The sequence below is a fragment of the Plectrocnemia conspersa genome, unplaced genomic scaffold (genome assembly GCF_051122295.1).
Source record: "Plectrocnemia conspersa isolate PC_06_02 unplaced genomic scaffold, ASM5112229v1 ptg000008l, whole genome shotgun sequence".
Taxonomy (NCBI): Eukaryota; Metazoa; Arthropoda; class Insecta; order Trichoptera; family Polycentropodidae; genus Plectrocnemia; species Plectrocnemia conspersa.
Window position 1 is genome coordinate 18,302,951 of NW_028277172.1, and position 13,653 is coordinate 18,316,603.

The following is a 13,653-nucleotide window of genomic DNA, read 5'->3' on the forward strand; positions in this document are numbered from 1 at the left end:
AATCTAATATGTGCTATTTATAAAAAAATCTGCTTAACTATATATGTAATTTAGAAATTGAACTCAAAACGAATTAAATATTAACTTTATTATTATAATTATATTTTTTATCAACCAGTGATTTGTGGTGGCGACATAAAATATTTTTTTAGTAAAAAATAGTTATCTTCTAAGCTTTTTGTGTATTGAAGGGAAAATGCGTCCTCTCTACTCGATCATTGACGCATTTTATCTTCGCCCGGTTTGATATCACTTCTCGTTAATCTTGAAAAATATGTATATCAAATAGCGAAGATTGCGTCAAGTGAGCTGAAAAACAGCATTTTCAAAGGGGCGACTTAATCGATGCACTTAATATCAAAGAGGAACAAGACGTTTATATATAAATAACTAAAAAAACGCAGAATAAATGTTATGAATCTTTATGATTTATTTTGAAATAATTAATGAAAGGTTTAAACATCTATTATACGAGCTAATTACCTAATAATATACAAGTTAATTAACTCGAATATGGACCCAAATATTTTTTATAGTTTGACAAGCTCTAGAATGTTATCTTAAAATAAAAAACAACATGCAACAAAATAGGTTCAAGTGTTATACTTTCAAGTAACTATTTTAATTTGTATCCGTGTTAAATTGTTAAGTAGGTATATTATTGAAACCCTAAACTGAAGATAATGGGGTAATAAAAGTAAAATCTTGTTATTTTTCATTTAGATAAAAAGAAATCTTTTTATAGGCATATAATATTACGTCTTTGGTCATAACATTTTTATAAGTAATGCGGACAATCATATTATAACCGAACAAGCAATCCAATATTTACGTTATATCCATAAAACGCGAAAGCGTATACAGAACTTATTTTCATGTCCCTTATAAGCATTATTTCTTATTAGTTAACATATTTAAAAAATGTAATATGTTTCATGTTGGAAAATAATTCACAAACAGATAGTCTTTTTAATCTATTTCCTATTATAATGACGAAAAATATTTTTTCCACTGATATAATAATTTTCTTCGCGTATGGCACATAACCATAAACTTGAAATATAACCTTGTTCGTCTGTATTCGTTTATTACATGCGTGTGGGTGTACGTAATACAATTCTTCATACCGTAAACGATGAAAATTTGATGTTCCCTTTGCGTGCAATGTTCGTATTCAGATTGACCATTCCGAAATAATTATTTAACGAGCACTTGTGATTCCATTATGTTTTTTTCATAATACCACATGAGTTTAACACAAATAATGGAATGATAAAGTATGACATAGAAAGTTTAGGCACCACTGTATAATACTAATTTGATGACAATTTATGAAATACCAAGACATATTGGTCATTCGGGTTAATATTTTATTATGTAGATTTCGATTTATGATAAATATAAATCTAAGGTCAGATTCAAAATTTGCGTATAGTTTTCTACATATATTTGTAATAGTGATATTTTTATTAATTCATAAATTACTTATTATCAACCATCGATTTATATTAATTATCAGACCAGTGGCAAAGTCGCTGACTAATACTTATAATAACATATGGTCGATAGTGTTTTCAATTTTTAGCATATCTGGGAGATCGGAATTAAATAAATCCGATCAACCATCACAGAATACGTTTTCCTAGATTTTCTTAATCTCTCGGATGAATATCGTAATAAATATTTAAAATAAAGTCGATATATATTGATTAAAATTTGTAATCATAGTTTATAATTTATAAAATAGATGTCACTAATTTTTTAAGTCAAACTGATGGCTAGCCTCTATCATGTTGTTATGAAATATTTACAATAAATAAAAACCTTTATTTAAATGGCATAATTATTCATATGTTCCGATAAAAATATACTGAAAGAATATTTAAAATCTATTTTATATTATTAGTGTCGTAATAGCTGTCGGGCTCTCACTGTCGTGAGATACCGTAGCTAGTGAGTGTGCGAATATCGGATCCCTAACTATTTGGATTATAAACAATTTTTTGCTTCGTTCTAGCTTTTGAATAATGATTGAAATTATATATTTAAACTATTGTGTAGCTGTGCTCTATATATACAATAAATCAAATACGAGATAGACGATAGAGTTGTTAATCTTATAGGAGTACTATTTTATAATTTAATAATATTAGAAATATTATATTTTATACTAATTTTCTTATAAAATATTGTTTAAAAACGTATTTTATAAATTTATCTATATTAAAAAAAGTAATATTTAAAATAATCATAAGATTCTTCTGGATCAGAAATATTTTTTTACAACTTTTTATGAATTGCTTTTTTTATCTATTAAAATCAAATTATTTTAAAATTATTTTTCCTAAGACCATTTGTAGTTTAAAGGACCTGCAGAATCATATAAAATAACTAATAAGTACTAATTAACTTTGATATTGCCATTATGGTTAGATTAGCTATTTGCATCGTCGTAAAAAGTCTAAAAATAAATAAAATGTAGTTTTCACTTTTTTCGCAGTACTAAATTTCTATATTGACTTATTAAATATAGACTTATATTATTAAAATTATATTAGCAATATTGTAGGATTTTACACTTGCAAAGATTTTTTACGGGTTAGTGTCATGCATGTATTTTTAAAACTATTTCGTAATTTTTTTTTTGATAATATGCTTTTGCACAGTTGATTAACTAATCTTTTAATTTTAACGTTAATGGAGAATTTAAAATTGTGCTAATATAAAAAAGTATATTAACTGTAAAAACAGTTATTTACAGAAATACTCTTTAAATATTGTAATAAAAAATTAGCAAAACATACAGCTGGTAGCTTTTAAAATATCCATATTTTTAATATTAAAGTACGATCAAGAGTCAAAAATTTAGTTAAGAAATAATAGTTAAATTTATTAATATAAGTACTTTCTCAAAACCAAAATTTTTATATATGAGTAATTTTGCAATGGCTTTTTCAAAAAAAAAATCTGTACGTGGCAATACCTTATATATTGATTAGTCTGTGTTTAGTAAAGATATTGGTATTATTAGTCAACTATACAACCATTTCAACTTAGAGTTTGTGGTGATTAATTACGATGTGAGAATTGCGACTTTTTGTAAAATATTGTGGGCATATAATTTTCAGTAAAATCAACAAGGAAAACTAATTTTATAACTAAAAGAAAAACGATCCTTTTTTATAAGTAAAATCTATAATGTAGAGCCTAAAAGGGAATATGTACATATACTATTTATTATTTGCCTACAACTTTATTATATGTAGACTACCTTTTTAACATTTAGCGAATTCTATCTAGGTCGATTCTGAGAGCATTTCCTATCCATCTATTCATCGTCAAGCCTTTGGGATTTGACGAAGGTTACTATGTCGCGTCTTCTATCAATTTTTACAATTCATGGTTAATCTTAATTCGCTACGAGTCGTTCATAGATTGTTAAAGCATACATTTTATGCAATTTCAATAGTTGAAGTATTTTCAGGATACCTTTTGTCAATAAAGTATCTCATCTGATACTATAATGTAGCTAAACATTTTTATTTTGGTTATCTATAGATTTAAAAAATAGTGTGCTATATGCATTAAAGTTGATTTACAATGAATATAATATTTTTTATCTCATACAGTTAAAAAAACTTATTAAGGTGCTTAGATTTTATTGAAAAATAAACAAATTAGACTTTGTAGAACATATTAATCAAACACAAAAATGCTTTTAAAAAATATTTACTATATGATAAATATAGTAAACTTACTAATCATGTATTAAAAATATAGCTTTAGAATTAATTTGAAAAGATATAGAAATTTATTATAAATGTCATATTACAGGAATGAATGTAAGATAAAGGTAATGATTTGATTCACCCGAGCTAGTGTCAATCCTGTTTAATTCAATCCACTTCTGGTCTTCCACTGCTATCAATTATTGCACAATTATTGTTATTTTTTTATTGAATAATCACTCGACACTAATATAAAAACCATGAAGTTTAAATTGTTCTTATAAAATCTATCGAAACAATTAATTCAATTTTTACAAAAATATTTCATGTAGTCTAGTGTCAAAAATTTGACACAAATTAAAGGAAAATATATTTGACATCATTGTCTTTCATGATTGGTAAAAAACGTTATATTTAAAATACTCGCAATATTTTATAAATAAATCAGTATTTTTATAGGGGTATAAAATAATAGATTTACACATAGTAAACATAACAAGAGACTTTTTTTTAGTATTCCAACACAAAGCATCAATAGTGAAATTTCATCATGTATTATATGTGATTCAGAAAGTACAATACCACCTTCCTAAAAATATACAATACCTAGAATGTCTATATAAATCAATATGAATTTATGGTTAAACTATTAATAATTTCGCAGTAAATACAATTTAACAAGACCAAGATACAGTTGTCGTATCTCCTGGCTTTAAATCATAATCTGATAGTCCAATTGGCTTTGTGTTTTCGTTGAACTTTATAGGCTCTACTGTCTAAAACATCTTTACAAACTTAAGCATTGTACATGTATTGTTATATCTATATACATTAAATATCTTATTAATCATTAATTTCTAAAGCAATATCATTTCCAAAACATTACCGTATTTTTCGCGTTTTATGCAATGTGATTATTATTTGTTGATTGATTGATCGTATTTCATACTATCAATCAATCAACTTTGTGTTAGATATAAGCTTTAAAAATAACGTATAACAATATTAATGTACAAGAAAAGATTTGTTTGTATAATTTTCTAAATCTAGTTATCATCGTTACTAAAGTAAAACAACTTTTATGCCTATATATATAATATGAGTACCACTTTGTAGAATAACGATTTTTTAAAGTTTTTAATCCGATTATTGTTCTAAAATTATAGTAGATAAAGGATTGCTCTAGTTCCGTCAAATAGTAATTGGGTTAAATGTGTTTATAAATTATGCTTATCCATCGAGTTTGTATTACTATTTTGTATAGATAAATTTATTAGTCAAATAGTAATTGAATGATTGAAATTTTTTTGAGATTGGTAGGATGTTCTAATATGGTATAAAAAATCTAATAAAGATCTTAATTCAACGGTGCTTTTTGATTTCAACATTGATTTTTCCGGAAACATATTATTTTGGAAAACATTGATTCATTGAATTTAATTTGATTGCATCATTGAACTCAGTAGTTAAAAATTCAACAATCCAAATCTTCAGTTTATTTTAATAAAATATTAAAAATATTTTTTTGTCCGGACTAATCAATGTTCGCAAAAATTCTGTCCAGAAAAATCAGTGTCCGGAAAGTTCCTGCCCACAAAAATTGTCCGCAAAATTCATGTACGGAATAATCACGGAACCAAATTCAACTCATAAAACATAGTTTTGTACTGATTAATTACATAAAAACTTTGCTATTGTATTTTTGATTAAAAATATTTGCAGCATAATGAATAGTTTTAGTGCCCATTTTAAGTTTTAGTTAGGTATGAGGTATGGTTTTGAAATGATTAATAGGTTATTCGAAAAAATTGCTACTTTGCTTTAAATATAAAATTCAAGTTGATTTTCTGCAATTTTAACCGACAATCAAAATACATTAAGGATTGCATTTATAGTGTATTCATTTTTTCCAGGTCTCAAAAAAGTATAAAATAGAACCTCACTGTTAATTTTTAAGCATAAGTTACTTTTTTAGTGTATTAAATCATGTTTGTAATATTTATGAAGTATTACTTTATTACATTATAGCTTTATAAAAAGTACCATTATTTAAAATCCTTCAAGAATATTTTCAACTTACATTACTATAAAGCAGTAGTATAAGATTTTTTTACACATAAAACGGAATTTAATATTGTACAAATCTCTATCAATTAGTGGTAATGGTGAAGATTAAGAGTCGAGATGGGAGTTTAAGTTTCTGAGGGCGTGCCTCAAATCGGGTACTGTATAACACGCAATAAGTACGTCTTTATGCATTTTTTTAAACATTTTTTCAGAATTAAGTGAAACAGTTTGCTTATATAATCTGATTATATGTAAAAATAATATATTATTATGTAATCTAAAACACATTTTTTATTCATACAGGAAGACGATACGCCTCCAACACCGCTGGACATGTCGTGGCCGAGCGGTGCCAGGAAAAGGGTCACGTATTTACTTTTAGCACCCATCATTTTCCCCCTTTGGCTCACCCTGCCTGACACCAGAACGCCCAAAGGTAACCAACGCTTTATTTATTAATTTCAACTCGTCAAAACCATACTTTTGATATACCTACCTATGCGGTACATGCAAAAGTTGTCGGTAGCTTTTAGCGGTCGCTGCGTCACGGGGGAGTTGCTTAAATAGTTTTACGCTTTATGGCATGTCGGCTGGAATTGAGCAAAAGTTAGCAAACGTGTTTGGGTTTGCGTTGTTTTGACATGATCACAATTCCGAGCTATAATTTTGTTAAAGTTCCACCAGCTTAATATTTATGTACGACGGCGAAGGAACTTTGAATGGCCGACAGGCGACTCTTGTTGCACTCGCGCAGAATTTCTAAAATGGGCCGATAAGGCCCTGAGCCTATTCACATAAGTGATGGTAAATAGGTTATTGCTTCATTACAAACTTACATATATAATATAATCTTTGATACATTTTATAATGATATTTTTAATGTGCACTTCATGATTTAAGTTTCGCTCTCTTTTTATTAAGCATTTGATACTATAAGAAATAGACCTCGTGTCACTCTATTGAGCTGGATTAGAATACACACTAATGAGCTGTTTTTTGTGTTTTGGCAGGTAAACGGTTGTTTCCGGTGACGTTTTTGGGATCGATAATGTGGATAGCAGCGTATTCGTATTTGATGGTGTGGTGGGCCAACGTGGTGGGCGAAACGGCCGAAATCCCACCAGAGGTGATGGGCCTCACCTTTTTGGCGGCTGGAACATCGATTCCTGACCTCATCACTTCCGTCATTGTAGCTCGGAAGGGATTCGGTGACATGGCTGTTTCTAGTTCCGTCGGCAGCAACATTTTTGATGTCACAGTAGGGTAAGTGCAATCATTCTATGTTTTGTTATTAAAAAATCAGCAACATTTTATGTGAGGCAATCACACGTGAAGGTTTAGTACATTTAGCCAATCATATACATTGAATATTGATTATATGAAGATGAATCCATCAAATTAAAAGCTTGACAATTTTTCATCACTTACGTATTGAACGAGAAAGGCATTAAATAACACGTTTATTTCAAGTTTTCCAGCGCTTGTAAAGAGCATGGATACCTCTTGAATAATAAAAGATTTTCCGACCTAAATCTGTTCCTTTCCATCACATTTTTAAGCGGTTTAGATATCTGTCGAGTACCCAAAAGTACAATATACTTAAAATGCAGATCATTGCAACCATTAAACACAGTATCGTGTTGAAACAAACAATTTTCTCAGAAGTTCTGTATGATCTGCATGATAATACTATTAACAGTGTATTCAAAAGGAGTTATTATAATAGTTTTATCAGCTTTTATTTGTTCTCGTTACCGAGCGTTTCCACTGCGACGGCGCCGATACGATTTTATTGCTTTTGACGTGAATTTTTACCTTCTGAGAAGTGATAATTGTTTTTTGCGTCCTCTCATTGCCCAAAATTCGGTTTGAATATACTTTGATCAGCCCTCTTATATTAAAGTCCATAGTAATATCGGTAATGATAGCTATAAAATTTTTAAAACATAGTGTAATATCAAAATGCAGACAAACTTTGGAACAATATGTGAGATGCGATGTCTGTCTGTACTTATTATTCAGCATATTTTCCCCTGAGAGATGAGTTAATAATGAGATAATGTGTGATTATTAATGGCTTTCAAAAGTTTGTGGTCATTGTGCAATATATGGTATCCTGCATGATTTCTATATTCATTGCTGTTACTTATTTGTTTTATAGGAAATCTATCTTTCCATGTTTAAAGCTGCTTTTTAATCTTTGGCGTGATATATAAATTCAACAAAGACGACAACGCTATGTTCGTCATCAAGATTTATTTTTTATTGCTAAAAGTAATTTGTGGTTTCCGGAATTTCTAATAAGTTATATGAAATTGGCAATTTATGAAACTGTGCTTCAAAAACTGGATTAAGCAACGTTCTGAGAGGCTGAGTAATAAATATTCCAGGCACAGAAAATACACATTTAATATACGTAGTACTTTTGGCAAACGATCATTTTTTTAAATTTATGGAATTTATTCTTAGCCCCAAAGATTTATTATTGCTATATGTTTCTGGCAAAAATATATAAAAAAATCTCCATTGGATAAAAAAAACATTCTTTTATAAAACATCCATATTTTGTAAAAAAAAAATGTTCTTATATTTTAATGTTTTTTTTATTAATATTTCTACCTGTAAAAAAGCAGTATTTATATTGTATATTAGGCTAAATCATATAAATAAATATCTGTTAATAAGTTATTTAATTAAATAATTCACTGTAGTGATAAATATTTATTTTAATAGGAATATTAGCTTTTAACTTTTCATTATAGTGTCAATTTAAATTTTATTTAATATGTTTTATACATAAATATTTTACGAAATTTAGACTAGAAAAATCTTTCAGATATAAAGATGATCCAAAGACTATTTTTTTAAAGAATATGTCTCATAAGCAGTTATTGATATTGAAAAATCAAAAACCCTACATAAAAACTTAGTGTTTTTACCTAGTGAATCCCTCAACAATTATCTGTTAATAATTCACTATTGATGCATTTCATTACTAATTTATCGCTTTAATAAGAAATAACAATGTTTTTGATTTGGACTTATGTATATAAATTATTTTTTCTAGATTAAAATAATATGATTATGTGAATTTTGATGTCCCATTTTAATGGCTTATTGCTATTTTGCTATGACTTTTCAGTTGATACATAAATAACAAAATATTTAGAAAAATCGCGTCACATAAAATAAGCACCGCCAGTGTTTATATTATTGCAAATGTAAACTAAATAAGTATTAAAAAAATATTAAAAAATACTGCTTATTGTAAGGATATGATAAAAATAACAGTTTATGAGATATGAGTATTTAAAAAATGTTGTCTGTAAACAATCTATAATAAATAATAATATTATATTAAAATATCTAAAATGCATTTATTTAAAAAAACATAAGTTTTATTTATATATTAAAAATGCCTTTATAGTAAAAAAAAAGAAAAATCGGCATATAAAACTATAGTTAATATGTAAAATCGTTAAACATAAGTGTTGCTTATTTGCTAACATAATTTTACACAACGTACCTGAAATTATAATATTTAATAAATAAACTCGTCATAGATCTTTTATATTATCTAAATTATATTTGTGAAAACAAGCTTAGGGGCCATCGATCCAATTTTTGTATATAGGTACAAGGATAATATATAACAAACAGGTAGGTGCATTAAACTGGGTCACCCCAAAATCCCATAGGTCAATAGGGCAAATTGCAAGGAGTTTTGCAAGGCGTCCCACCGCTTTCCCGGCATAAACAATTTTACAGTCGCATCCGTCATAATCAACGGTTCAAATATCGCAGATCACAGTTAGTACCCCTGTAATCGAAGTTTCCCAGAGCGGAAATTCGCCGAGAGCTTTACGGCCGTTTTAAGGCTTTTTTTGCCGTAGATGTTCTCCTTCGAGAATAGTTTTACGGCTTCTTTTTCGGGGTCTGCCACTATTTTTATAACCGCAGTTATTGTGAACGACCATAAAGACGGTCAGAGTGGGATTCGGATTAGTTTTGGTTTGCTCGGGAGGCATCGTTGTGTGATTGCTCCCGGTTTTGGGGAATTGTAGCAAAATTGACGATATTTTACTAGTCTCATAAACAAGTTGAGGTAAATTCGTCCAAATTTTAACTAGACATTATTTGATACAATATGTCTTATTATGAGCAAGCTTATCTACTTGCACAATAATATTCAAATTATGATATAGATGTCCACAACCTTTGTTTAATTGGGCTACATACTGTTAACAACAACGTTAAGATATTATGATTCAGTTATATCACAGGAGCTTAAAAAATGTTTAATGCACATTTCTATGAATTTTGTAACTAGTAACAAAACAATTCTCATGCCTGTAGCAATTATTGCATTTATCTTTAATTAGTACAAAAGAACCGTTTGATATTTTGCTTTATCATCCAATAAAAATGTCTGTTTAACTTTTATTGGCTTATATTTATCATAAATATCACTAATGTGTATAGTTTCCAAATCTCTACAATTCTAAGTGAGTGGTCTTTATAGATACAGTACAAGCTTTTGTTCAAGACTGTTGTTACCAGTTTTATTATATACTTTACCACTTGACAATATGTATTGTTAAATTATTAATGGTATAGCACAGAGGTGTGAATTTGTATAATAATATTCTTAGGACAATCAGCAAAAATAAAACTGTAACAGGTTTTCTAAATGGAATAAAAGAAACCCCTTTATGCATTAAGAAATAAATTATAATATTAAGTATTTTTAATTTTCTGTTCATGTTATATATTATATATATGCTTAGTTAAAATTTGTTTGATGTAAAAATTGCCTATTAAGCTAAATAAATTAAAATAAATAAATAATATAAATATTTGTCCTTCTTTTAACTACCTGCTCTGAATGTAGCTATAAATTTATATGATATAAAACCATTAATTGTTTTAAAAATTGCAGTGGTAGTGCCCCATTTAAAAATATTCGTATAAATTAAAATGCAAACAAACAAACATTTTATGAAAATTCTTGAAAAATGTGAAATCATCATTTCCAAAAATTCTCAAAAAAAACACATTTCATTATTTAAGTTTGTGCCTTTAAGCTAATAAGAGTTATTTAAGTAAGATGCTTATATAATTATTTTGATTTGCCACAAATTTGATTTTGGTTTATAATCAATAAATTAAAAAAATAATATTTACAGGCAATGTTACAGTGATTGCATATTTTTCCAGTGATGTTTTGTTTTCAATAGTAAAGTCCAAATACCTTTTCACCAGTAGATATATATATATTTTTACTAGCAAGAATATAATTTAACTAATAAGTGCTATAAAAATTATATGCTACTCTAAAATATCTATGAAACGCAATTTAAGAGTTGCGAAACGTTCATTTTCTGTCCTAACTCAAACCTTATTTAATGCAGAATTTTCATTCATTTATCTAATCTCATCTCTCAGGAGAAAATAGGCGGAAGAAGAAGTACAGACACACGTCGCATCTCGCATTTTGCTCCATAGTTGGTCTGCACTTCGATATTACACAGTGTTTTAAAAATATGATAGCTATCCTTACCGATATTACTATGGATTTATAATATAAGAAGGCTAATCAAAGTATATTTAAACCGGAATTTGGTCAATAGGAGAGCGCAAAAAACAATTATTACTTCTCAGAAGTCAAAAATTCACGTCAAAAGCAATAAAATCGTGTCGGCGCCATCGCAGTGGGAACGCTCGTCACCGAGCGTTCCTACTGCGATGGCGCCGACACGATTTTATTGCTTTTGACGTGAATTTTTGACTTCTGAGAAGTAATAATTGTTTTTTGCGCTCTCCTATTGGTCAAAATTTGGTTTCGAGTTGCTTTATTTGATTCTCATTTATTGTAAGTTATAATATTGATATACAAAGTCTTAATATAACCGAGCGTTTCTACTGCGACGTTTTTAAAAATCTTTGTAAGGTCATTACCGAGTATTCACCATTACTAATGCTACCAAAGAGATTTATGAATGAAATCAAAATTACCTCAAAGTTTAAGACTACCTCCCATACGCGTCAGAAACAAACGTTAAATATAGTTGAAGCATTCATAAACGCGAAAGTCGACAATTGATTGCACAACAACAACGCTCAAGTTTAGCATTTCGGTTGCTTCTACACAGCTTATTGTGAGTTGTGTATACAGCTAGGTTACTATAATATAGTAGCTACACAGGGACGGGGCATACAATTAGGCACGATAAGGGCCCGTCTCGCGTTCTCGCTATCTTTTATCGGTCGTTTCGGTGTTCGCGGCGACCTTTGCGCGATAAGCGCGAATTAAAACAAATGACTGAGTTTTCGCTTTCGGGCTGGGGTAGGTCGATGATACCTATGCTGCGTGTACCCTGCCTTGCCATAACTCTAAAACCGACGCCTCCCTTCGTGCCGTTACGTGCGAAATGCGAGGCATCGATTTTTCCAAGCAGGAGAAACATCAATCAAAACGAAACGGCGCGCAGGGATATGGAAAATATCCACAAAACATTGGTTACCAGATGTACATGTATGCTTGGATACAGATGGGCGTAATGCGCACAATCCTGCAAATGGTTTCCCATAATAGCATTATTAGAAACGAGCCATTTTTTGCAAGTATTTATATATAAATATGCAGAATATATATCTAAAGTATTTTATTTTAAGATTGACGTTTCTTTAGATTTATTTATAGCCTGTGATGTGTTTTTTATTTTGGCACTTAAATAATATAAAAAAATAATATAAGTTAAATAGCTGTCGGTACTTCACTATCGCGAGGCACCGCAGCTAGTGAGTGTGTAAATACCGGACCATTAACTTTTTGGGTTATAAATTTTATTTTTGATTCGTTCTGATTTTTAAAAATAATATATATATTTTGTATTTAATTGATAAAATTATAATTTTATAACAAAATACCTAATTACTATAAATTTTCTTAAATTAAGATGGTGCAAATTTTTTAAGTACCCATGATGTATGGGTAGTATATTAGCCTATAAATCCATCATATCCTTATATTTATCTTTGGTAATAGGCCTAGTTTTTCCATTTTAGGATGACAATGTTATTTTCTCAAAAATCTATGGCCTATCCTGTTTTGGCGATAATGTTTTATAATACAATTTTCATGGCGTATTTCTAAAGACTCGAATCCAGAAGATTTTGAGCCAGTTGACAGTTTTGCCATAAATATTTTTGGTACTTTTCAAAATTTCCTCCTCCAGAATTTGATTCAATAAAAGTCTTCATTTTTGATTTCGTGTAGTAAACATGAATTTTGTTTGCGACATGTTTGTATTAGTTTTTAATACTCGTCGGGAATGTACAAAAAATTGGTTTTTCGTATAGCCATTTCTACAACACTAAAATCGCGATCTTTTAGCAAGAATGAATGTCCAGATAATAAAAATTTATGGTCAATAATGTCTATATTGTTATCACTAGCGATTATTTGGCAAGAATGAATGTCTAGATAATAAGAATTTATGGTTAATAATATCTATATTGTTATCGCTAGACCGAACAATTTTCATCAACATTAAGTCCAACTTTATATTTCTTTTTTGACCAGTGCACATGTTTTTGAGTTGTCACATTTTGTAGATGCTTAAAACAACAAGAAGCTACTTCTTGTAATCCTCTGGATGCAGTTGATTCATTCTAGGTATACATATGAATTTCATCATCATTTAGATTGTGGGAAACTTGATTTAAAACATACATGTTTCGTTTATAGTATGAAACAGAAACTGTGAATTTAGGATATGGTAGTGCTTTTTGCAAATCAAATGTAAAAGTTAAATTCTTTGTTAAAAATATTCCCATAAATTTTCTCCTTAACATA

At 28.7% G+C, this 13,653-nt stretch overlaps 1 protein-coding gene across 1 annotated transcript in view; it reads left to right on the forward strand.

The window, feature by feature from the left end:
* The window catches only part of LOC148233246 (sodium/potassium/calcium exchanger Nckx30C-like), a 60,629-nt gene that overhangs the window by 33,348 nt on the left and 13,628 nt on the right, over nt 1-13,653 (forward strand). Inside the window, exons 4-5 of the mRNA XM_088189631.1 lie at nt 6,099-6,231; nt 6,806-7,058. Of these exons, the coding sequence (XP_088045757.1) occupies nt 6,099-6,231; nt 6,806-7,058 (386 nt within the window). The remainder of the gene's footprint in view (nt 1-6,098; nt 6,232-6,805; nt 7,059-13,653) is intronic.